Genomic DNA, 27,162 nt, shown 5'->3' with positions numbered 1-27,162 from the left:
GTTGCTTGTGCTTTGGGTGTAAAGTCTAGGAAGTAGCCACCTAATACAAGGTCTTGAAGATGTTTTCCTACATTATCTTCTAGGAGTTTTATGGTACTTTCTTTTATATTGAGATCTTTGGTCCATTTTGAGTTAATTTTTGTGTAGGGGGTGAGGTAGGGGTCCTCTTTCATTCTTTTGGATATGGATATCCAACTGTCCCAGCCCCATTTGTTGAAAAGACCATTATGACTCAGTTCAGTGACTTTGGGGGCTTATCAAAGATCAGTCGGCCATAGATCTGAGGGTCTATCTCTGAATTCTCAATTCGATTCCATTGATCTATATGTCTGTCTTTGTGCCAGTTCCATGCTGTTTTGGCAACTGTGGCTTTATAATAAGCTTCAAAGTCAGGGAGTGTAAGTCCTCCCACTTCGTTTTTCTTTTTTAGAGTGTCTTTAGCAATTCGAGGCATCTTCCCTTTCCAAATAAATTTGATAACTAGCTTTTCCAAGTCTGCGAAGTAGGTTGTTGGAATTTTGATTGGGATTGCATTGAATCTGTAGATGAGTTTGGGTAGAATTGACATCTTAATGACATTTAGCCTTCCTATCCATGAACATGGAATATTTTTCCATCTTTTAAGGTCCCCTTCTATTTCTTTTAGTAGAGTTATGTAGTTTTCTTTGTATAGGTCTTTTACATCTTTGGTTAAGTTTATTCCTAGGTACTTGATTTTTTTAGTTGCTATTGAAAATGGTATCTTTTTCTTGAGTGTCTCTTCAGTTTGTTCATTTCTAGCATATAGAAACATTACTGACTTATGTGCATTAATCTTGTATCCCGCTACTTTGCTAAATTTGTTTATTAGCTCTAGTAGGTGTATCGTCGATTTCTCAGGGTTTTCTAGATATAAGATCATATCATCTGCAAACAATGACAGTTTTACTTCTTCTTTTCCAATTTGGATGCCTTTTATTTCTTTGTCTTGCCGGATTGCCCTGGCTAGCACTTCCAGCACAATGTTGAATAACAGTGGTGACAGCGGGCATCCTTGTCTTGTTCCTGATCTTAGAGGGAAGGCTTTCAGTCTCTCACCATTGAGTACTATGCTTGCTGTGGGTTTTTCATATATGCTCTTTATCATGTTGAAGAAGTTTCCTTCAATTCCTACCTTTTGAAGTGTCTTTATCAAAAACGGATGTTGGATTTTGTCAAATGCTTTTTCAGCATCTATTGAGATGATCAATTGATTTTTCCCTTTTGACTTGTTAATGTGTTGTAATACATTGATTGATTTTCTTAAGTTGAACCATCCTTGCATGCCTGGAATGAACCCCACTTGGTCATGGTGTATGATTTTTTTAATGTGTCTTTGGATTCGATTTGCAAGTATTTTGTTGAGGATTTTTGCATCTATATTCATTAGGGAGATTGGCCGGTAGTTTTTTGTAGCATCTTTGCCTGGTTTTGGTATTAGATTGATGTTAGCTTCATAAAATGAGTTAGGTAGTGTTCCATTTTCTTCAATGTTTTGAAAGAGTTTGAGTAAGATTGGTGTCAGTTCTTTCTGGAAAGTTTGGTAGAATTCCCCTGTGAAGCCATCTGGCCCTGGGCATTTATTTGTGGGAAGATTTTTGATGACTGATTGGATCTCTTTGTTTGTGATGGGTTGGTTGAGGTCTTCTATTTCTTCTCTGGTCAGTCTAGGTTGTTCATATGTTTCCAGGAAATTGTCCATTTCCTCTACATTATCCAGTTTGTTGCCATACAGTTGTTCATAGTATCCTCTTATAATTTTTTTAATTTCTTCAGGATCTGCAGTTATGTCACCTTTTTCATTCATTATTTTGTTTATATGGGTCTTCTCTCTTTTTGATTTTGTCAGTCTAGCTAGGGGCTTGTCAATCTTGTTGATCTTCTCAAAGAACCAACTTTGGTGATATTTATCCTCTCTATTGTTTTTTTGTTCTCTATGTCATTTATTTCTGCTTTAATCCTTGTTATTTCTTTTCTTCTACTTGGTTTAGGATTGGTTTGCTGTTCATTTTCTAGCTTCTTCAGTTGATCCATTAGTTCTTTGATTTTGGCTCTTTCTTCCTTTTTAATATATGTGTTTAGTGCTATAAATTTCCCCCTTAGCACTGCTTTTGCTGCATCCCATAGGTTTTGGTATGTTGTGTTCTCATTTTCATTCGTCTCTATATATTTAGCAATTTCTCTTGCTATTTCTTCTTTAACCCACTGATTGTTTAGGAGTGTGTTGTTTAACCTCCAGGTATTTGTGAATTTTCTAAGTCTCTGATGGTTATTGACTTCTAATTGTATTCCATTGTGGTCAGAGAATGTGCTTTGAATAATTTCAATCTTTTTAAATTTATTGAGGCTTGTTTTATGTCCCAGCATATGATCTATTCTGGAGAAAGTTCCGTGAGCACTAGAAAAGTATGTGTATCCTGGTGATTTGGGATGTAATGTCCTGTATATGTCTGTTAAATCTAATTCATTTATCAGATTGTTTAGGTTTTCAGTTTCCTTATTGGTCTTCTGTCTGGTTGATCTATCTGTAGGAGAGAGTGATGTGTTGAAGTCTCCCACAATTATTGTGGAAACATCAATTGCTTCCTTTAGTTTTGCCAGTGTTTCTCTCATGTGTTTTGTGGCACCTTGATTGGGTGCATAGACATTTACGATTGTTATTTCTTCTTGCTGAATTGCCCCTTTTATTAGTATGTAGTGGCCTTCTTTGTCTCTCAAAACATCCCTGCATTTGAAGTCTATTTTATCTGAGATTAATATTGCTACACCTGCTTTCTTTTGGCTGTAGCTTGCATGAAATATTTTTTTCCATCCTTTCACTTTCAGTTTCTTTGTGTCCCTGTGTCTAAGATGAGTCTCTTGTATGCAACATATTGATGGTTCATTTTTTTTGATCCATTCTGCGAATCTATATCTTTTAATTGGGGAGTTTAATCCATTTACATTCAACATTATAACCGTGAAGGCATTTCTTGAATCAGCCATCTTATCCTTTGGTTTATGTTTGTCATATTTTTCCCCTCTGTCTATTAATATCCTTTATTGTACCCATACCGAATCTCTTTAGTACTGAACCTTTCTCCAAGTCTCTCTGTCCTTTCTTTGTTTCTCTGTCTGTAGGGCTCCCTTGAGTATCTCCAGTAGGGCAGGTCTCTTGTTAGCAAATTCTCTCAGCATTTGTTTGTCTGTGAAAAATTTAAGCTCTCCCTCAAATTTGAAGGAGAGCTTTGCTGGATAAAGTATTCTTGGCTGGAAATTTTTCTCACTCAGAATTTTAAATATATCGTGCCACTGCCTTCTTGCCTCATGGTGGCTGCTGAGTAGTCACTACTTAGTCTTATGCTGTTTCCTTTGTATGTGGTGAATTGCTTTTCTCTTGCTGCTTTCAGAACTTGCTCCTTCTCTTCTGTGTTTGACAGTGTGATCAGTATATGTCTCGGAGTGGGTTTATTTGGATTTATTCTATTTGGGGTTCGCTGAGCATTTATGATTTGTGTATTTATGTTGTTTAGAAGATTTGGGAAGTTTTCCCCAACAATTTCTTTGAATACTCTTCCTAGACCTTTACCCTTTTCTTCCCCTTCTGGGACACCAATGAGTCTTATATTTGGACGTTTCATATTATCTATCATATCCCTGAGGTCCATTTCGATTTTTTCAATTTTTTTTCCCATTCTTTCTTTTATGCTTTCATTTTCCATTCTGTCATCTTCGAGGTCACTGATTCGTTGTTCAGCTTCCTCTAGTCTTGTACTATGAGTGTCCAAAATCTTTTTAATTTGGTCAACAGTTTCTTTAATTTCCATAAGATCATGCATTTTTTTATTTAGTCTTGCAATGTCTTCTTTATGCTCTTCTAGGGTCTTCTTGATTTCCTTTGTCTCCCGTACTATGGTCTCATTATTCATCTTTAGTTCTTTGAGTAGCTGCTCTAGGTGCTGTGTCTCTTCTGATCTTTTGATTTGGGTGCTTGGGCTTGGGTTATCCATATCGTCTGGTTTTTTCATATGCTTTATAATTTTCTGTTGTTTTTGGCCTCGTGGCATTTGCTGAACTTGATAGGGTTCTTTTAGGATTTGTAGACCAATTGAAGTCCTTATCTCTAATTTATCAGATCTACAGCTTCGTGGAGTACAATTTCTCTAACTAACCAGCAGGTGGTGTCCACGAGCCACCTGTTCTCCACAAGCCAGTTCTCCCCTGCTTAGCCTTTTTGGTGAGTGGGGGAGTGAGTCTTGTGGGGTCCAGTTGGTGTACCAAGCTTGCGTGTGTAGTTGGTGTTGCCTGCCCTGTGTATGGGGCGTGTTTCTGGGCAGTCAGGGAGGGGAGGGTGGCTCTAACAATCAAATCTCCCTGGTGATCCTAGTTTTAAAGCTGCTGCAATAGTCTAATCCAATTAGTTCAGTCCTGCCACAGTTTGTCTCTGCCGCTGACCCACAAGTCCTTGGTATTGGCGTATGGCTCCTGAGACTTGCAAGTGGGCCCCTCTTCCAGGCCGTGCACCCCGGGTCCTCTGTTGAGGGATGACTGTGCTATGTCACAGGTGAGTGCCGTCCCCCCAGGGCAGTTCTGGGCTGCTGGGCTGTGTAGGGAGGCTCCCAGTCTGCTGAAATGATGGCTGAATGGGGCTTTGTTAATTCACACTGCTCTACCTTCCCAACTCTGGGACAATCAGCTGAGGTTGCAGGGAAGGCTAATGTCCACGCCCAGTTTTGTGGTGTGTGCCTGTTATTTGAAGCCCTTCCGTCACACTGGGTTGTCTGGGGCAGTTCTGGGCTATGGGGCTGGCCATGGGCAGGAGTGTTTCCTGTCCACCAGGATAATGGCTGTGAGCGGACACCCCCCTTTTCTTGGGAAGTTGTGGTGTTTAGTGAATTTTCTCAGCCACTGGATTATTGCGTTTTGTCTCAGAGCTCTCCTAGTTCTGCTCTTGACTTGACCTGCGCAAATTGCAAGTCTTTGAAGCTTTCTGTATTGGCTTCTTAGAGTAATTGTTTTAGAAAAAGAAAAAAAGGATTAAAAAAAAAAAAAAAAAGGGGGCCCTCCTCAGAGATCTAATGGGTTATTGAAATGCTAAGAGACAAAGCAACCAGGGCCATCAAGGAAAGGTCCACAGGGCAGAGAGATCAGCTTTTCTTCGGGATTTGCATATGCGCCTCAGGGCCTGAGCTCGGGCCTGAGCTCTGCCCTTCCCCCTTCTATGTTCACCTTAACTCCAAAAATCCTCCGCTTTTATTTTGGAGTTTTTCGTGTTGTTTTTTTTCTATGCCTGTCTCCTCTCTGCTGGGCTGGCTGCTCTCAGATTCTCTGGTGTCTGGTCTCCGTCTATCTATGGTTGGAGTTTGGATCAGTAGAATGAGTTTCCGATAAGGGCTGCCACTGCAGTTCTCCCTTCTCCTTCCCGGAGCTGACAGCCCCTCCTCCCACGGGACTGAGCCTGGCAGGGAGGGGCGCGGGTCCCCTGGCCGCAAAAACTTACAGATTTCGCTGATCTCAGCAGTTCCACGTTTTCATGAGTGTTGTATGAAGTATGCCCAAAGTCAGATTCCTCTGTGGTCTCCAGTCCACGCAGTTCCTGGCTTTCTACCTACTTTCCTGGAGGAGTAACTAAAACATACAGCTCACCAGTCTGCCATCTTGCCCCGCCTCCCCCTAATTACACTTTTATCTGAATTTTTCTGACTACCTGGTTCTGAGCTGTTCTTGGAACATTTACTTAATAGATTTCTTTGACTGCTCCTTCGTTTTATTTGAAAATTGAGGGGAGAACTTAGAAAACAAATGATAAACTTATAAGAAGAATCTTATTTCCCTTTCTTGCTAGAGGTAGAATTTAACAAACAAATCTGATTTTGTTAGTTGAATAATCTCTTATTAGGTATCTATCATCTATCTATTTGTTTATTTTATTTATATTTTTGGTAAACAGTCTGTTCTCAGTAAAAATGTAGCTTCCCTTGATCACAGAAGATATTCCTTTCCTTGTGATGTATATTGGCCTCAGTACTGTGTATTGGCAAATATCTAAGCTTAATAGTTAGGTGGTGCCCTTAGTATAGATGTTATGTAAGGAATTGTTACCTTCTTTTAGAGTCAGTCATCCCTTGAAGTCAAAGGAGTCAGTAAGGTATAATGGCATCAGGAGACTTGTGTGGCAGCTTTGCTCTAATGCCAATTTAATTACTTGTCTGACCCTGGTTTCCTCATCAGGAGAATGCTAGGCTGGCCTAGTGACCTTGATATCTCTCTCATGCTGATAGTCTGTGATTATTTTTTCATGAGATGTTACCTTGTTTACCTTATTTACCTAATTTCCACATTCTGTTCTAAAATAAGCTAAATAGAAAAGAGAGAATGAAAACCAGAGTTTAACTTTAAAAATTTGTAATGTCATTAGTGGGGCTATATGTCATGTGTCATGTTGCCTTAGTTAAGTGGTTCTTAAGCATGCAATTAGAATCACTAGCAGACATTTGAAATATACGTGTGTGGGCACATATGCACATATACGCCCACATGCATATGCATGCTTGGGCCCCAATGCCTTGTGAATCTGATTCAGTTTGGCAAGGGCTAGACCTAGGGAACCTAGATGATTCTGATGCAAATAAGTGTGAGAGGCCTACCTTAGATTGCAAATTTATGGAGGGCAGGTATAATAGGTGTAGTCTGGTCTGGTATATTCTGTAACAAAGTGCTCTCACTCTTTTGAGATCCAGTAATTAATTGGCACAGATTTCAGTTTTTCTTTAAAAAAATCTTTTCCATATATCACAGAGACAGGTGATTTCTACATCCCTTTACATTTTTCTTTCTGTATTTTAGGTATTAGTAACATTTGCATGTCTGGTATATGAAAAACAGTCTTCTCATTGTTGACAACAAAGGAATCCTTGACAGGAAAAGTTAAAAAGCACTGTTCTGTTACTCAGGGTTTTTTTTCCTCTTTGTTTTATCATATAACAAGAAAGCACTGTATCTTTTTCATGGCCATATTTAATAATTCATATTGACATTTGGTTCTTCCTTAAGAGATAGATGGTGTAGTTTAATTCTTATTTTTCTTTTGAAAATTTCCCTGATCATTATTTCTTAATCTAATTTTTGTTTTATGCCTATATTATAGCAGAATCATATGGTTGCATAAAATAGAGTTCAGCATGGAAAAGAGTTGGCCGGATATATCCAATACCAGATATCTCTGAAAAGAAGAATTTTTTGATAGAATAGCTTTTTAAATGCTGTATTCAATAAACAGGATTTTCAGGAGAAATTTTTAAAAAAACCACATTGTTACAAAACACAATGTAGGAGTAGAATAAAAGTGTTATTTTGACTTAAATGTTCATGGGAATGAAAGATTAAACTAGAGTAGAATATCTACAACTTTTAGTTTTAATAGCTAATAAGGACTTAAAAATAGAAGTGAGCATGATTCGTTTATGGGTTGGTAAAGAGAGTAGCCGACTGAAAAATTTGAAAGCAGGGCATAAAAATTTCTTGGGTGTTTTTAGCTGCTGAAGATATTCAGGATTCTCAGTTCAAGATGACGTAGGTTCAGATATCATACTATGAAATGAAAATAGTTAATTCTAATATTCACTTAGGTAAAAGAGACTGTTTGAAGAATGTATTGAGGGAGGGAATTTACTAAAGTAGGAAAATAAATCTTCTAAATATCACCTTGAAGATTCAGGAGCCGAATCAAATAAAGATGCAAATTCCTCTTAAATTAATCTATAAATTCAGTGTATTCAGTGTATTTTCAGTCCAAATACCAATAGAAAATATGAGGTGTTGGGTGTGAGAAGCAGAGAGTAGGAGAGAAGGATTCTAAAGTTCTTCGTAAAAAGTAAAGATATTATAATTGATCAGAAAAATCCTGAAAATCAAAGGGGAAACTCTAGTAATGTATTATTAAGTCTATAGTACTAGTAGGCTATACTGGTTCTGTACAGTGAAGATAGAACAATTGGAGCACAATCTAGAAATAGATCTCAATACACATGGGAATTTTGTATATTAAAAAGGTCATGTTAATGTGGAAAAGATTGATTATTCAGTAAATGGTATTGACAGTAGGATAACCTTTTAGATAAAAATAAGTTGGATTCTTCAATTATGACATCAGATAAGTATTATATTCTAGATAAATCCGGTTTAGTTGAATTGATCTTAATATACAAAGAGTTTTTATAAAGCAATAATAAAAAGATTTAAATTTAAGTAGACATGTGGGCAAAGAACATGAACATGAACACGAACTGAGAATTCACAGAAAAGCAAATACAACAACCAGTAAATAAGTCAAGATGCTCAGCTTCACCTCACAAGTAAGGAAATTAAAATTAAAACAAGAGACTTTTAAAATCTATTAGATTGTCACAGGTTAAAATATTTTCCCTATTTCATTGAATCTAAGATGTCATTAATTACAAGTATCCCAATTTCAGATGTATTAAAAACATGAAAAAAAGTGTGCCTTTGAATTGATGAATTACAGTAGTATATAATATTGGTCCAGATGTGAGTGGGTAGGTTATCTCATTTACTATTGGTAGGATTATAAATTGGTGCAAGTTTTTTGTAGACCAATTTGTGATATTTATCAAAATTTTAAATGTGCATACTCTTTGATATAAGAATTCTGTTTAATCATATCTTCATTCATTGATATATGTATAAAGATGGCTATTATAGCATTACCTCTAATAGTAAAATAATGGAAATAAGCTAAATAGAAGACTAGTTAAATTATGGTAGAATCACATCATAAAATAGTATGCAGAAGTTGAAAAGAAGGAGGTAGATTTGTATGTGGTAACATGGAAAGACATCTAACACATAAAGCAAAAAGGGGGTGTTGCAGAAAGTATTTGGTACTCTGTCAGCATTAAAATATTTGACTTATGATATTCTTTTATGCCAAGAATAAATACACACATATATAATTAAATAATTATGTAGAACATTACTATAAGGATAAATAGGAACTATTGGCAAACCGAAGGAGGTAATGGGAATGGGAAATGTAGGAGGATTTATAGTTTCATTTTTCTTTTAATATCCTTCTAAACTATTTGAATTCTTATATTACTTTAAAATTAGACCATTGAATTGTACACTTTAAATGGGTGAATTCTTTGGTATGTGAATTGTATCACAATAAAACTGTTTTGAAAGTATGGGCTCTAGAGAATGATAACCTGGGTTTGAGTCCTATCTCAGCTTCATGGCTTACCGTAAGCTGCATAACCTTTGGGAAGTTGTCTAACCTCTCTGAATCTGTTTTCTTATTTGTAAAATGGGGGTGATGGTAACAGCAACTATCTAAAGATATTTTTATAAGGATTAATAGGGACAATACTTGCAAACAGTTCCCTGTCTAGTTTTGGGTAAACACAAATGTCAACTCTGAAGATGAAGAGGAGATTGAAGAAGTACAGACATATCTTAGATAAGCAGAAATGAGAGGAAATCACTTAAGGAGCAAGGAATAAGGGTAAGATCGAGCATGATTTGTTTGTGGACCCTGAAGAAGATAGCTATTTTTAAAAATTTACAAGCTTGGAGGTAGCAATCTGTTGGTAGCTTTGACTAGTGATGATGCTCAGGATGAGTGTTCTCATGTGGGGATGGCATACCACTAAGCTGGATCATTTTTGTCATGGGGCCAGGTTTGGCCATAGCCAGTCTGAAGAGGGAAAACAGAAGCTAAAGAAAGTAGATTTTGGAAATCTTGGTGTGTTTGTGTCCTGAAGAATTCTGTGTATGCTTATTCAAGAGTTTATTGGACAAAAAAAGTGTATGCCTTGGTTTAAATTTGACTTCTATGACTTTGAGCAGGATTGTGTGAGATCTTTGGTCTCTTTGCATTTAAACCATGGGTGGGCATCGGGGTGGGGTAAAACATATTCATAACCTATTACTTATTCTCCTACTTCCAAGGAAGGTTGAGACTATTGCTTAAAATATGTCAGGATGTCCTGAAAACTGATCTTGAATGTGACAGTCTGAGGTGGAAATGTGGAGTGATTTTTTGCAGAGGTCTTAAGTCAGATGGCAGAACTAAATATATAATCTGTGTTTGAGTTCTGCAGTTTTCCTTATTTTGGCCCCCGGGACCAAAATTGTCAGGCTTTTAGAGTGAACCTAATATTAGAAAATGCATCATCATGTTTTCCTTTCTGATAATTAACATCTTTGCTTCCATTACTTCTAGCTAAGGATTATCACCCTAGCCAAACTTTGCTGGAAAACTCAGCCACTGGTGTGAGTGGTTCCTCAGGATCCACCAGCACAGCCATCGTGGACCCCAGAGCCCAGCTGCGGGCCTATATAGAAAATCACCCTGTGGTCATCTTTAGTAGGTCCACATGCAGTCGTTGTACTGAGGTAAGGCTTTAACCTTAAGGGGTGGTACAAAATTCTTGAATGTAGAAATATGCAGACTTCTGCCTCAGGATCTCACTTTCGGAAGGAATGTGGGTAGGTGTAACTTGTTTCAGTAACTAGAGAGTGTTGATTTGAGAACAGAGTATTACTTGAGTAATCTTTTTGAGTTTTGAAACATGCTAGATTTTTTTCAGATAGTCAAGGTCAGGGAAGGTTAGGGTCAGCGAGTTGCCAGACAAGTTCTGATTTTTTGCTGTCTTAGGCATGTCTGTAGGGAATATTTCATAAGGAGCTGTTACTTAGGGCACTTTTAATTTTGATAAATGTTTTTTATGCTCTTATTTATCATGGGGAAAGTGACTGAGCAAAGAATAAACTGTGCTCCCTACTTGGTTCTCCATCTTAGATGATCAAAGAGAAAAGGTCAGTGAACACAGCCATGGAGGTGAGAGGTTTAATCTACCCTGAATTAACCACAGAATGAAAGTGAGAACTGAAAGAAAACCTTATCTGGTGCTTTACAGGAAAGTTGAGGGCATTTAAATGTCACTGAAATTTAGCTTTAAATTATACTCTGTATAGCTTTGGGCTAAGACAGGATGAACTCTTATATAAACATGAACGGTTATCTGGTCAGGTTCACCTTTAGTGATTTATTAAGTTCAGTTTTTCTTTAGCTTATCTTTGTCTTGACTGGTTTCTAGATCTCAGGGAGATTGAATTCAAAAGCTTTTTTTATTCTGGAAGTCTTATGGAGAGACAGGTTTTGTTTTTGTGTGTGTGTGTGTGTGTGTGTGTGTGTGTGTGTCTGTTTTCCCAAATAAGGAAAAAGGGAAGGTAGGCAGGAAGTGAAACAGAGTTTAGGTAGAATCTTTAATCTTTTTTTTTCTTACATGAATATACCCTGCATCCTTGCCCCCTTAGGTTTCATCCCTACCAATGTGATAGTAGTGCTTTTGGTGTAGGACATTGTGTTGGGAGTAGGGATGCAAAGAGGTAAGAGACAGAGTTCCATTCTAGGGGCTTAGTCAAACTGAAAGGCAGAACATAAGCTTAAAAAGAAAAATGATTTGAGATAACCCATGCTAAATTTTAAATGATTAGTACTGGATATTAGAAATCTAACTGCAGTATAATTCTTGACCTCTGGGGGCTTGTCTCCTTTTGGTTCTCCCCTCACCCCCTTTTTAAATATTTAACATGAAGGATTTGGACTGGTTAAATATCAAAATTCCATTTAGCTCTGAAATTATATGGTTGTCTAATCTTTTTTGTTACTGAGTAATGGTTAAGAGTCTGGAATCTGAAGTCAGAGTTTGGATTCTGGTTCTGTGACTTTCTAGCCATGTGACCTTGGTTAAATTATTTACCTGTCATGCTTCAGTTTCCTCATCTGTAAAAAGTGTATAATAATAGTCCCTATCTAATAAGTTTGCTGTGAGGATTAAATAAATTAACATTTATAAAGCCCAGAGAACATTCCTGGCACATAGTAAATGCTGACTTAAAAACATTGGATGGTGATCTTCCCTCTCTCTGTACTGAGATTAGGTTAAATGACAGTCAACAAATATCTGACTTGATTTCAAGTACAATGAATCCTACCAGTGGTTACTTTTTCTAGTCTGGCCTCTCCAATTCAAAATGCCATACTCAGGGTGGTAGGGAACACTTGGAGTTAGAATTCTTGGGTTCTAATTCTGTAAATCTTAATTTCCTCTACAATAAAATAAGACTACTACTGCCACCGTATCTACTATACTTGTTAAATAAGCATTTTTAATTTGAGGACCAAATGATTTCAAGTCCAGAGAAAAGCACTTGGATGTCTACAGTATTCTATTCTATTAATAATAGCTACCATTTGAGTGCCTACCATGTGTCTGACACTGTTCAGTCACTCTGTTTATGTTTTTAAATAATCCTAAAGCAATGGAAAATTTCAGTGTGACCCTGCCCTAGTTCTACAGTGAAGGGTTAGGCTAGTGGCCAGGCTTGCTAATAGAGATAGGAAGTTAGATTCCAAGAGAGGACCCTGCAATCCCAGGTCCCTTGGACCTGAAATTACTCTTCTCCCATGAATTCTACTAAGTCCCTCATTTCCCAGCCCCTGACTGTCTTTGAAAAGGGAAAGCCTTGCTTTTTTTTAAATTTCATTTTTCCAGTTTTAGTTTACTAAATCTACTCTAGGAATGAAGAACTTTTCCTATAAAACTTGTGTTAGCTAGTTGCATATTTATTTTATTAAAATGTGCAGTTATTCTGGCAACATTATTTAATTGTTGCTAGCTGACTAATTTCTTGGTATGCCATGGCTTCTGGACAAATATACTGTAGTTTTACCTTGGCAAATACCAATTCCTTAGCTTTTCTGAATATATAAACTCTTTTCAGATGTGTGCCACTTAATATGGAAATTAATTTTTAATGGCTTTAGGGTCTGTCTTGGTTAGGTGCCTCTCCTGGTGAAAACAGTGGATTTCTTATGTGGAGGTACAGTTTACACATTTGGCTGTTCACATTCATTTTTTTTTTTTTTTATTAAATTCAGTTTTATTGAAATACATTCACGCACCATACAATCATCCATGATATACAATCCACTGTCCACAGTATGATAACATAGTTATGCGTTCATCACCACAATCTATCTCTGAACATTTTCCTTACATCAGAAAGAACCAGAACAAGAATAAAAAATAAAAGTGAAAAAAAACACCCAAATCATCCCCCCATCCCACCCCATTTGTCCTTTAGTTTTTATCCCCATTCCTCCACTTATCCATACACTAGATAAAGGGGGTGTGATCCACAAGGTCTTCACAATCACACTGTCACCCCTTGTAATCTACATTATTATATAATTGTCTTCAGGAGTCCAGACTGCTGGGTTGGAGTTTGGTAGTTTCAGGTATTTACTTCTAGCTATTCCAATACATTAAAGCCTAAGAGGTGTTATCTATATAGTGCATAAGAATGTCCACCAGAGTGACCTCTTGACTCCATTTGGAATCTCTCAGCCACTGAAACTATTTTGTCCCATTTTGCATCCCCCTTTTGGTCAAGAAGATGCTCTCAGTCCCATGATGCCGGGTCCACATTCATCCCGGGAGTCATACTCTGTGTTACCAGGGAGATTTACACCCCTGGGAGTTGGGTCCCAAGTAGGGGGGAGGGCAGCGAGTTCACCTGTTGAGATGGCTCAGTTAGAGAGAGAGAGGGCCACATCCGAGCAACAAAGAGGTACTCAGGGGGAGACTCTTAGGCACCATTACATACAACTTTAGACTTTCCTTTGTGGTAATGAGCTTCATAAGGGCAAGTCCCATGCTCGAGGGCTCAGCACATCAAACCGCCAGTCCCAATGTTTGTGACAGCATACGCTAGGGGATTAGCATCTCAAAGTTTAGAGATAGGCCTTACAATTCAGGGATAGAGTTAACTGCTGCAAGAGCTTTCAATCTAGGGACTATTACAATTATTGTGTCCACATTAGGCTATGTTCTAAGATTCAATTCTGAGTTTACACATTGTAGTTAGTCCATATTGGTGAGGCATCATCCCTCTCATCATGTTTTCTCCGACACTTTTACTCCTATATATATATTTTCCTACAATTTTATAGAGTTATATTCACATACCATACATTTATCCACAGTGTACAATCAGTTGTTCATGGTATCATCATAAAGTTGTACATTTATCACCACAATCAGCAGTTGAGCATACTGATTACTACAAGAAAAATTGTTTTTTTTTTTTTGGCAATAAGAAAAAATGGTAAAAAGAAAAATAACATGTCATACAATACAGTATACTACTAAGGACAGCAAATAACACCACTACCAAGAATCCCATATTACTCCCCTATATCCCCTTCTCATATACATTTAGCATTGGCGTATTGCCTTTGTTGCATTTAATGGAGGTATATTACAATGTTACTGTTGACCATAGACTCCAGTTTGCTTTGATTATGTTTTTTCCTGAATACCATCCCTTTTTCAAATTTCTACATGGTTGACATTCATTTGCTTTCCCACATGCAAAACATTTTTATATTTGTGTATTTAGTAACAGTCATTGGCCACTCCAGTTTTTGCCACGTTATACAGTCCCAGTCTTTATCATCTATCTTTACCTCTGGTGTCATACAATCTCCTATCCCACCTCTTTCAGCTTTACTCACCGACATCTTTGTTCAGTGTACTTACAATACTGTGTTACCATCACACTGTATTATGCTATCTATTTCTGGATCTATGCAATCAATCCTAAAGATTCTGTAGTCCTTCAGCATCAAATGGCTGATCTCTGCCCTCTTTCTATCTCCTGGTCGCCTGTGTTGTCAGCTTTTAACTCCCAAAGTTTGTTCATTAATGTCTGTTCATATTAGTGAGACCATACAGAATCTGTCCTTTTGTTTCTGGCTAACTTCACTCAACATAATGTCCTCAAGGTTCATCCACATTATTACATGATCCATGTCTTTGTTCTGTCTTACAGCTGCATAATATTCCATCATGTGTATATACCACAGTTTGTTTATCCACTTGTCCTTTGATGGACATTTGGGCTGTTTCCATCTCTTGGCAATTGTGAATAATGCTGCAATAAACATTGGTTTACAAATGTCTGTTTGTGTCTTAAGTTTCAGTTCCTCTGAGTATATACCCAGCAATGGAATAGCTGGGTCATATGGCAAATCTATATTTAGCTTCCTGAGGAACCTCCATACTGTCTTCCAGAGTGGTTGCACCATTCTACATTCCCACCAACAGTGAATAAGTGTGCCTCTTTCTCCACATCCTCTCCAGCACTTGTCATTTTCTGTTTTTTGGATAATGGCCATTCTGGTAGGTGTGAGATGATATCTCATTGTGGTTTTGATTTGCATTTCCTTAATAGCCAGTGAAGTTGAGCATTTTTTCATATGCTTTTGAGCCATTTGTATTTCCTCTTCAGAAAAATGTCTGTTCATGTCTTTTGCCCATTTTTTAATTGGATTGTTTGTCTTTCTGTTATTGAGATGCAGGATTCCTTTATATATTCAGGATATTAAACCCTTATCTGATACGTGGTTTCCAAATATCATCTCCCATTGTGTAGGTTGCCTTTTTACTTTTCTGACAAAGTCCTTTGATGTACAAAAGTGTTTAATTTTGAGGAGATTCCATTTGTCTATTTGTTCTTTGGTTGCTCGTGCCTTGGGTGTGAGGTCTAAGAAACCACCTCCTTTCACAAGATCTTTAAGATAGTGCCCTACATTTTCTTCTAAGAGTTTTATGGTCTTGTTGCTAATATTTAGGTCTTTGATCCACTTTGAGTTAATTTTGGTATAAGGTGTGAGATGGACATCCTCTTTCATTCTTTTGGAAATGGATATCCCGTTCTCCAAACAGCATTTATTGAACAGGCTGCTCTTTCCCAGTTGCTTCGGCTTCACTGCCTTATCAAAGATCAGTTGTCCATAGATGTGAGGGTCTACTTCTGAACACTCAATTCGATTCCATTGATCAGTATATCTGTCCTTATGCCAGCACCATGCTGTTTTGAGCACTGTAGCTTTGTAATATGCTTCAAAGTCAGGTAGTGTGAGACCTCCCACTTCACTCCTCTTTCTCAAGACATTTTTGGCTATTCGGGGCACCTTACCCTTCCAAATAAATTTAGTTATTGGTTTTTCTATTTCTGTAAAGTAAGTTGTTGGGATTTGAATTGGTATTGCATTGAATCTGTAAATCACTTTAGGTAAAATTGCCATCTTAACTATATTTAGTCTTCCAATCCATGAACATGGTATGTTCTTCCATTTTTTCAGGTCTTGTTCAATTTCTTTTAGCAGTTTCTTATAGTTTTCTATGTAAAGGTCTTTTGTGTCCTTGGTTAAGTTTATTCCTAAATACTTGATTCTTTTGGTTGCTATTGTAAATGGGATTTTTTTCTTGATTTCCTCCTCTTGTTGCACATTACTTGTGTATAGGAACACTACAGATTTTTGCTTGTTGATGTTGTAGCCTGCTACTTTGCTGTATTCATTGACTAGTTCTAGTAGCTTTGCTGTAGATTTTTCTGGATTTCCTACATATAGAATCATGTCATCTGCAAACAGTGAAAGTTTTACTTCTTCCTCTCCAATTTGGATGCCTTTTATTTCTTTTTCTTGCCTAATTGCTCTAGCTAGAACTTCCAGCACAATGCTGAATAACAATGGTGATAGTGGGCATCCCTGTCTTGTTCCTGATCTTAGAGGAAAAGCTTTCAGTCTCTCCCCATTGAATGTGATGTTAGCTGTGGGTTTTTCATATATTGCCTTTATCATACTGAAAAAGTTCCCTTCTATTCCTATCCTTTGAAGTGTTTTCATCAGGAAAGGATGTTGAATTTTGTCAAATGCCTTTTCTGCATCAATTGAGATGATCATGTGGTTCTTCTGCTTTGATTTATTGATGTGGTGTATTACATTAATTGATTTTCTTGTGTTGAACCAGCCTTGCATACCTGGAATAAATCCCACCTGGTCGTGGTGTATAATTCTTTTAATGTGCTGCTGGATTCGATTTGCGAGTATTTTGTTGAGGATTTTTGCGTCTATATTCATTAAAGAAATTGGTCTATAATTTTCTTTTTTTGTAGTATCTTTGCCTGGTTTTGGTATTAGGGTGATGATGGCTTCATAGAAAGAGTTAGGTAGCTTTCCCTCTTCTTCAATTTTTTTGAAGAGATTGAGCAGGATTGGTACTAATTTGTTCTTGAATGCTTGGTAGAATTCACATGTGAAACCATCTGGTCCTGGGCTTTTCCTTTTTGGGAGCTTTTTGATGACTGACTCAATCTCTTTACTTGTGATTGGTTTGTTGAGGTCATCTTTTTCTTCTTGAGTTAATGTTGGTTGTATATGCTTCTCTAGGAAGTTGTCCATTTCATCTAAGTTGTCTAGTTTATTAGCATATAGTTGCTCGTAGTATCTTCTCATTATCTCCTTAATTTCTGCAGGGTCGGTAGTTATATTTCCTTTCCCATTTCTGATTGCATTTATTTGCATCTGCTCTCTCTTTTTTTTTGTTAGCTTAGCCAGTGGTCCATCGATTTTATTGATTTTCTCAAAGAACAAACTTCTGGTTTTGTTGATTCTCTCTATTGTTTCCCTGTTCTCAATTGCATTTATTTCTGCTCTAACTTTGTTATTTTTTCCCTTCTGCTTGCTTTGGGGTTAGTTTGCTGTTCTTTCTCTAATTCCTCCAGGTGAGCAGTTAACTCTTCAATTTTTGCTCTCTCTTCTCTTTTAATATAGGCATTTAGGGCAGTAAATTTCCCTCTCAGCACCGCCTTTGCTGCATCCCATAAGTTTTGATAAGTTGTGTTTTCATTGTCATTTACCTCGAGGTATTTACTAATTTCACTTGTAATTTCTTCCTTTACCCACTGGTTTTCTAAGAGGGTGTTGTTTAGCCTCCATATGTTTGTGAATTTTATGACCTCCTGCCTTTTGTTTATTTCCAACTTCATTCCATTGTGGTCTGAGAAAGTGTTTTGTATAATATCAATATTTTTAAATTTGTTGAGACTTGCTTTGTGACCCAACATGTGGTCTATCCTAGAGAATGTTCCATGAGGACTTGAGAAAAAAGTGTATCCTGCTGTTGTTGGATGTAGTGTTCTATAAATGTCTGTCAAGTCTAGTTCATTTATCATACAATTCAACATCTCTGTTTCTTTAGTGATCCTCTGTCTATATGTTCTATCCATTGATGAGAGTAGTGTATTGAAGTCTCCAACTATTATTGTAGAGGTATCTATTTCTCCTTTCAGTGATCGCAGTGTTTGCCTCATGAATTTTGGGGCATTCTGGTTTGGTGCATAAATATTTATGACTGTTATGTTTTCTTGATGAATTGACCCTTTTATTAATATATAGTGTCCTTCTTTGTCTCTTTTAATTGTTTCGCTTTTGAAGTCTAACTTGTCTGATATTAATATAGCTACTCCTGCTTTTTTCTGGTTGTTGTTTGCATGAAATATCTTTTTCCAACCTTTCACTTTGAGTCTGTGTTTGTCCTTGTGTCTAAAGTGAGTTTCTTGTAGACAGCATATAGTTGGGTCCTGTTTTTTAATCCATTCTGCCAGTCTGTGTCTTTTTATTGGGGAGTTTAATCCATTTACATTTAGTGTTATTACTGTAAGGGCAGTACTTTCTACTACCATTTTGTTTTTTGGAATTTATATGTCATTTCTTATTTTTTCCTCTCCTTTTACCTTTCCTGATAATCTTCATTTATGCACTCTTTTCCAACTCTCTCTCTCCTGTCTTTTCCTATCAGCCTGTAGCACTGCCTTTAGTATTTCTTGTAGTGCCGGTCTCTTATTCACAAACTCTCTCAGTGTCTGTTTGTCTGAAAATGTTTTAATCTCTCCCTCATTTTTGAAGGAAAGTTTTGCTGGATATAGAATTCTTGGTTGGCAGTTTTTCTCTTTCAGTATCTTAAATATATCATGCCACTGTCTTCTTGCCTCCATGGTTTCTGCAGAGAAATCTGTACATAGTCTTATTGACTTTCCCTTGTATGTGATGGATTGCTTTTCTCTTGCTGCTTTCAGAATCCTCTCTTTGTCTTTGACATTGGACAATCTGACCAGTAAGTGTCTTGGAGTAGGTCTATTGGGATCTATTCTATTTGGGGTATGTTGTACTTCTTGAATCTCTAATTTTCTGTCTTTTATAAGAGTTGGGAAATTTTCAGTGAATATGTCTTCTATTACTCTTTCTGCCCCTTTTCCCCTCTCTTCTCCTTCTGGGATACCCATAACACGTATATTTGTGCGTTTCATGTTGTCACTCAGCTCCCTTAGACCCTGCTCATATTTTTCCATTTTTTTCACCATCTGTTCTTTTGTGGGTATGAATTCAAATGACCTGTCTTCCAGTTCACTGATCCTTTCTTCTGCCTGTTCAAATCTACTGTTGTGTCCCTCCATCGTGTTTTTCATCTCCTCCATTGTGGCCTTCATTCCCATGAGTTCTGCCATTTGTTTTTTTAAGTTTATGAATTCTTCTTTATGGTCAGCCAGTGTCTTCTTTATATCCTTGAGCTCTTTTGCTATATCTTCCTTCATTTCATCAAATTTATTTAGCATTAGTTGCCTCCACTCCTGTGTCTCAGCTGAGCTGTTAGTTTGTTCCTTTGGCTGGTCCATGTTTTCGTGTTTCCTGGTATGGCTTGTTATCTTAAGTTGTCTAGGCATCTGATTCTCTTGATTAGTTTATTTTGGAGCTTGTTTTCTGTCTTTTACCTAGTGGTTTTCTTGTTGGTTGGCTTTGTTTTCTGGCCTCTGTTATTCAGTTCAACTTATTCTAGACCTCTAACTTAGGTTCTATTTAGTTAATCAGAATTTTTCCCCTCTTGTTTTTTCTGTTTCTTGCTCTGCCTCTAACCTTTTTGTGAGTGGGTCTCCTCAGATACGGTCGACCCTAGTCAGATTTTCCCAGTCTGTTGAGGCCCAGGTCTCATTGGGAGGGTATGGAGTTTTCCTGAGAATGAGACCCTCCTATGAGGCCTTTAGAATTGGTGCTTTTCCTCTCCTATCCAGCAGATGGCGCTGGCCAGCCCGCAGCTCCCCCGCCAGTGTAAGGCGGTATGGAACCTTTAGTTCTCCTGGTGACTCTGATCCTGTCAGGGGCGTGGCTGACTGAAGCTGGAATCTGAATTCCAGCCCCTGGGGTCTGAATTCCCAGAAGGAGGACTGCCAGTTGAGCTGGGCCTCCCTCCACTCTCCCAATCCTCAAAACTCCAGTTGTCTCTCAGGGGCACTATTCCCTTCTCCTCTCTCCTCTTTGGGGCCTCTCCAGGTAGATTCCTTGGTCAGCCTGAGTTGCCAATTAAAGACGGGGGTGGAGGCCTTCAATAGTGAATCCGGAATTCAAAGACACTGTGGGTACTCTGTCTCCCCTCAAGCCCAGCCTAGTCCCTCAACCTGGGCTTTCCGATAGAAAATAACCACATATATTACTTTTAGATTAAAAAATAATAATAATAAATAAAGTCTCTCTTTTAAACGTCTTTCCCCAGCCTGGAAGTTTTGTCAGTGTCCATGAAGACCATTTAAAGATATGCTTTGGGCTATTGTCTGATAATTACTCTCCAACTGCTTCAGTTCCACCCCTGCCGGGGGCTATTGAAATGCAAAAAGATAAGGGATCAATGAGAAGCCAGAAGGGACAAAATGTAAGGGAAAAAAAAAATGGCTTTTTTGGAGTCTGGGAATGGGTGCCCACTTTTACGTGCCTCCACTTCTTGGAGCCCAGCCCTTCTTTAGCACCCCAGCTCCCAAAGTTAGTTAATTAATTTGTTAATTAATTCTGCAGTTGAGGCTGGGTTGAGCCTCCCTTCTTGCCCTCAGCAGATTGCTGTTTTTTGGTCCGCCGCCCCCCCCCCCTTTCAGGGAGCTGGCAGCAAGACCGTCTGTGAGGTCTGGGTGGGGAGGGGTGCCAGACCCCTGGTCCTGGTAACTTACAATGTTCGCTGCGATCTCAGCTTTTCCTCCAATTCCAAACTTGTGTCCAATGTGTGACTGGTTACTGGAGACCCCGAAAACACTGTTTCATATAGTTCTTGGGTAATTGCCAGCTGCTGTAGGGGAGAGATGAAATTCTGCTCCTCACCACTCCGCCATCTTGCCCCGCCTCCCACATTCATTTTTTAAAAATTAATTTGAAATAGAATTTTTCTGATTATTTCCTTCCAGTTTGATTTTATCATCTCATTTAAGAACTGTGATATGAGTAATGCAGAATGGAGACACTTTGTTTTTATATTTATATTTTATATTTATATTGTGTCTGATTAATATATATTTCTTTCTGGGATGAGTAATACAATTTGTATTAGTTCAAGTTGAGAAATGTACACAAGAAAATTGACTTTCACATAAAGTTAGTTTCCTCCTTGTTTCATAACACACTGCCAAATGCGTTTTGAATACATCCCACTGTGAACATTGGGTTTTGAAATGCAAAGATAAACCCTCCCTACCTTTTTGCAAAATGTGATAATTGTTTCTTATAGATACTTCTTTTGAGGGTCAGAAGTGTACAGTTGGAAATAGCAAATGATGTGTCATTAAAGCCTATCTTTTTCACTGCCATTCTCAATAGTGTATTTATTTTAAAGGCAAAGTTTACCGTTATCTGCTTTTATCAATAAGAATACTGTATAAACTGGCACTTCTGATATGCAATGCAGATCTTTAATCTTGTACTTTGGAGCAATGTGCAAGTTTAATCACAGTTAAAAAATAACCTGCAATAAAGCAGTTTCTCAAAGTGAGATCATGTTTGCTCTGGGAATCTAGAGTATATTTTCTACATTTCACATGTAATTAAATTTTGATAACCACTTTTTGGAGCTGCTTTCAGGGTTTACTCTATAAACCTGGAAAACTTGTTTCTTTGTAACAAACTGTAAATGGTTTTTTTCTAAAACTAACTGGCTAAGGAAGTCTTAAGAGTTGTGATTTCATGTGTGCATGAACTTTCTATTTTCAGTACTGGAATATGAATTGACTCTTGTCCAGGTAGTTTCCCTGTTTTAGCTTTCCTTGCCTTTTCCTTATTGTCCCTCTTTACTTACCCCATCATTCTTCAAAGGGTTCTTATCTTTTTAAATATACGTTGCCCAGAAAACCTGAAATCAGGCTGGTGTTTAGGTGGCTTTCCAAAGGAGGCTTTAGCAGCAGACCATTGAGGTTGTGTGAATGAACATTTTAATCAAAATGTTGTATTTGGTTCTGTTGAAATAATAAAAATCTCTCAGTGTACTTCTGTTCAATGGTAAGTCTATACTCTTTTAGTAGGTAAATTTAGATTGGGGAAGAACACATGCTCTTGGTTGATCATTTCTGTGAACTTCAGGCTACCCTGGCCTTTTAAATTTTATTGTATAAGCTGGAGGAATGTGGTTCTAAACTTTCCTGAAATATTAATAACACTGTATCTTGGACATGAATGGAATTTTTAAAAGTCTCTTTTTACCAGTAATGTAAATGTTATTTAGGGTTATAAATTTGGCAAAACTAACTTTTATCCTTGAACTAAAATTTTGTTTTTACCAGTATAATTTTTGTAATCTCAAGCATATGATTTTTATAACAGATTTGTTGGTTAAAGGCTATTTGGCCAAAAAATAAATAGTACTTTGACTAATGTAAAGTATATTTTTCCCCATAGTCATTTCATAATGTTTTGTAAACATTAAGTATTCCAGTACCTTTTAAAACATGGTTAGTATTAAACCCATTTTATAGTAGGGTAGACTGAATCACTAAACACATAAAATATATTTTATGAAAAAATACAGGTGAATCATTTGACAATAGAATCAAGAAACTCCAAATAACCCTTTTAAATATCATTACTTTCAACAGAGAAGCTTGTGGGTTACATAACAGTTAACTGGAAAGTTTTCAAAAGGGAAGGCTGGTTGAGGCTGAAAGTAACAAGGCTGTTGGTTATAACCTTTTTTTGACATTCTTTCCCATGTTTTTTAACTTTTTTTCCAGGTAAAGAAGTTATTTAAGTCTATGCGTGTTCCTTATTTTGTGCTTGAATTTGATAAAGCAGGTAAGATTCCATTTAATATGTAAATTATATCTGTTGACTGTACATTTTATTTAATCTGTTCTGTCTGGTTTTAATTTTTCTTCCTGGAGGTTTTTGTTACTTAGTGAGCTCTTACTAGTTGATTCCCTTTTTGACACTTTTAGATGGGGCAGTCTCCTAGAATTAATCACATTTACCTTTAGTCTTTTCCTAGTTTATAGGCTTGATATTACTTAGAGTCCCCTGTTGTTGAAATCATTCTTCTAATTAACCTTGAGTTTGGTTACATGTACATTATTTGCTGGTTTTAGGGTAACGATTATTTTTGCAAATTTGTCTCCTTTCCAAATACCAAATAAAACCAAATAATGTTTGAATTAAATACAAACTGATATGCATTCAGGAATTTGACAGGGACATAAAAAGACCGGTAAGATCCATGAAAGGAGCCACTGGGAAATAGTTGCATGTGGCTGGAAATCCCAGTGAGAGTCACTTCCTAGGACCATGGTACTCATGCTTTTTGTTCATGAGTCAGAAAAATCCAAAAGACTCACCAGTCAAACGTTGTTAAAAATCTAATCAAGTGCTTAGCACCATGTTTTCTATTGAGAAAAGTAGGCCCCTCCAGATCAGGAACCAGAGGTGACCTTGGTGCCTGGTACCCTGGGAAAAGTAGAGCCCTGGGCATTTACAGTTTCAGCCCCATCTCCAAAGGAATAAAACAACAGAGAAGAGATTCAGCTAGCGAGAGAAAGATATATGGTAATTGGGATATGTGAGTAATTGGGATATTAAGCGTATTTCTGGGGTCAGGAGGAAGATGTGGTTGTGGGACAGGAAGCTATCATTTAACAACAGAGTGGGAACCAATTAATAGCTCCCATTTATTGAGTGCCTGCTGTTTAGTCAGGACTATGCTGTGTTTTCATCCAGAGTTACTAAGCCTCACAAGAACTTGGCAAGGGACATATTATACCCTTTTTACAGATAAGGAAATTGAATCCCAGAGAAGTCAAATAACTTCCCTACAGTCATATAAGCAGTGGATCTATAATTTAGACATGGGCCTAATTCCAAAGTTTTATGTTCTTCCCAGTATAGTGTTGTCTGTTACTGTTAGTATGACTTTTTTATTCCTCCATCAAGGAAGGCCATGCCCCCTAAATACTCTATAGTATATGAAAGGAAATCCCAACAATTAAAGGTTTATGTGGATCAAAAAGTAGGCTTTTAAAATATATAAGTATTCCTGGGAGAATTAAATCATTTGCAACTTGATGTGAGTTAGGGAAAAAACTATGAAAAACCAGCTGATATACATATGTAATATAAAGCAAACGAATGTGTCCTTAAAGGAAAAATAGAGGAGGTAACATCGGAAGAGGATGGGCAGAACAGTGGTTATCAAGTGCTTGGGGGTGTGAACCAGAGGTAAGGAAGTTGACGAGGATGCCAGAGACTGGGTGAGAGGTCATTGGAGGCAAGCTGTAACTACTTTGAAATTTCTGCTTTTGGCTGCTTTTGCCTTCCAACAGGAAGCTCCTTCCCTTTTCTGTGGAAGTGGCTGTAGGTCTAGAGATCACAGCTGGGAGCTCCCACTCACCCCTGACTGAAGTCCTGCCTAAGAAAATCTGAGGTGTATGAGTCGGGGCAAGTTTGTATAGAACCACCTTCTGTAGGTGAATGATGGGAGCCTCTTGCTAGATGAGGGATCTGGTGATCTTCTGTGTCCTGGTTTTTTGCTTCATCACACATTAAGAAGTATCTTCCTTATCATACTCTCCCAGTCTGGAACATGGGTAGCTTGCAAGGAAAGACAAGATTTATAGTATAAGGCAGCATTTCTCCAAGTGTGGCCTGCAGAGAAATGCTTGAGTACTTTCAGAGAATCCTTAAGGTCAAAACTATTTTTATAATAATATAAAGATTGTATTTGCCATTTTTACTGTTTTAACATTTCACTGTTAGTGCAGAAGCAATGGTGGATAAAACTGCTAGTGGCTTAGCATGAATCAAAGCAGAGGCACCAAGCTTTACTAGTAGTCATGGTATTCTTTACCACCCCACACACAATTTTTTAAAAAAAGCTAATTTTACTTAAGAATACCCTTGATGTATTAGTAAATCTCAACCCTTTGAGCATACATCTTTTTAATATTCTGTGTGATGAGGAAAATAAGCATAAAGCACTTCTGCTGCATGGAATATGATGGTTTTCTAAAGGAAAAGCACTATGCAATTGATAGTTTGAGTTGCAAGCTGAACTAGCTGTTTTTTTCTCACAGAATACTGTATATACTTGAAATAATGGCTGAGAGTCAAACTATGATTATTTAGATTTGAGTATTTGACAGACATTTCCCCAAAAATGTTAAAATGAGCCTATCACTTCAATGAAAACAACTGACAGTATTTGTTGCTGATGATAAAATTTGAGCTTTCAAGTGAAAATTATAATTTTGGAAGTTGTATATTCCATGTGAGCTCCACATTATCTCAATACTTAAAGACTTTACTGATGAGATTGGTGCTAGTTTTTATGAATGTAATTTTTTAGTATTGTATATTGAAATATTCCAACATTTTGAAGATGTGCTTAGCTCAGTGAATATTTTCCACATGATTAGTGTATGATGTTACAAAATCATGCATGGGTAAAGGAGCCATTCAAAGTTCAAGATCAGTGGATTTTAATGTAACATCGTATGAAAAACACATTGATATGGCTTCGGATTCCCTGTTGAAACTAACTTTTAAGAAACGACTGCTTGTTGAGTTTTGATATAGTATCTAAGAAGAATGCCCATAATTATCTGAAAAGTCTATTAAATATTTGTCCCTATTAATAAGTAATTTCCAACCACTTAACTGTGTGAGGCTTGATTTTCTTCATATATTTCAACCAAAACAACATATTGCAACAAATTGAATGCAGAAGCAAATATGAGAACCTAGTGGTCTTCCATTAAGCCAGACACTTAAAAAGTTGCAAACATGTAAAACAATGCTGATCTTCTCACTATTTTTTTTGTAAAATATAGTTATTTTTCACAAAAATATGTGATTTATGATAGCATGTAGTGTGTTTATTATTAATTTTAAGAATAAATATTTTTAATGTTTTAATTTCTTATGTGGTAAATATATTGGTAGCTATAACCCATATAGACAAAAGTTCTTTGAGATCTTCAATAATTACTTAAGAGTGTAAAGGGGTACTAAGACCAAAAAGTTTGAGATTCCTGTTCTGAGGCATGTGGAAAGTATGGGTATTAATTTAAACACTTTTGATTCTGTGAGATGTACTTGTCTGCAGCATCAGAGGAACACCATTCCACATGTGCCAGGCCTCAAAGGTTAGCCACACAAGAGAGATACAGGATCTGGTTCATGAGTTAAAGGAGCTTGTAATTATGGAGGTGGAACTGCTGGTTTTATGAATGAACAGCTTCTTTATCTGTTTCTGCTTGGCTCTGTAAAGAACTCCCTGTAGGCATGATTTTCACACAGTTCCTGGATCATAGTAGAAACTCAGAGAGCCAAAGGGTACAATTGGTAGGCAGGGATATTTGGATAGAAATTGGATAGAATCTAGTGGGTGCATTTGTTCATTCCACGTATTTACTGAGTGCTGACTGTGTGCCAGACACTGTACTAAGCACTGAAAATATAGTATTGAACTAGGCAGGTATGCTTCCTGCTCATGTGGAGTTAGACTCACTTATTTCTCTCCAGCAGATCTCCTTTATTTTCCTTTAGATTTGAGGGCCTGTGGCAGCCAGTGTGACGTGTCACTTAACTGAATTGGTAATAGAGTGGAAGCCCAGTGAGTTCCTGTGTTGCAGTAGAATCATCACTCAAACAAAATGAAGGAGGGAAGCTTTGCTGTCAGGAAAACTCCCTTCCACCCCGACATTTTCTTCTTCCTTCCTTTGGGCTGAATTTTGGATTAGTCTATGTAAATGAAGGTTATTATCTGAGAACAACAATTGAGTTCAGCTCAGATCTACTGACATTGGTACTGGTGAGAAGAGCTCAGCACCAGGAAGGCATAGCATTAGTATGCGGGAGAGCAGTGGCAGTTGTGATAAATGCCTTCCTCCCTGTGCCAGGGGCTTATGCATTTTCTTCTGTTTAATCTTCAAGATATC

The 27,162-nt window shown here is 37.3% G+C and overlaps 1 protein-coding gene across 3 annotated transcripts in view; it reads left to right on the top strand.

The window, feature by feature from the left end:
- The window catches only part of TXNRD1 (thioredoxin reductase 1), a 155,317-nt gene that overhangs the window by 35,664 nt on the left and 92,491 nt on the right, over window positions 1–27,162 (top strand). For 2 of the 3 annotated variants that reach the window (XM_037848322.1, XM_037848320.1), the window contains 2 exons: window positions 10,241–10,413; window positions 22,969–23,029. In XM_037848322.1, the coding sequence (XP_037704250.1) occupies window positions 22,990–23,029 (40 nt within the window). In that variant the 5' untranslated portion in view covers window positions 10,241–10,413; window positions 22,969–22,989. The remainder of the gene's footprint in view (window positions 1–10,240; window positions 10,414–22,968; window positions 23,030–27,162) is intronic. The other variant, XM_037848323.1, reaches the window with a different exon arrangement.

Source organism: Choloepus didactylus, chromosome 8, assembly GCF_015220235.1.
Source record: "Choloepus didactylus isolate mChoDid1 chromosome 8, mChoDid1.pri, whole genome shotgun sequence".
Lineage (NCBI taxonomy): Eukaryota > Metazoa > Chordata > Mammalia > Pilosa > Megalonychidae > Choloepus > Choloepus didactylus.
The sequence above is the reverse complement of the archived record's forward strand: the minus strand, read 5'-3'. Positions and strand labels throughout refer to the sequence as shown.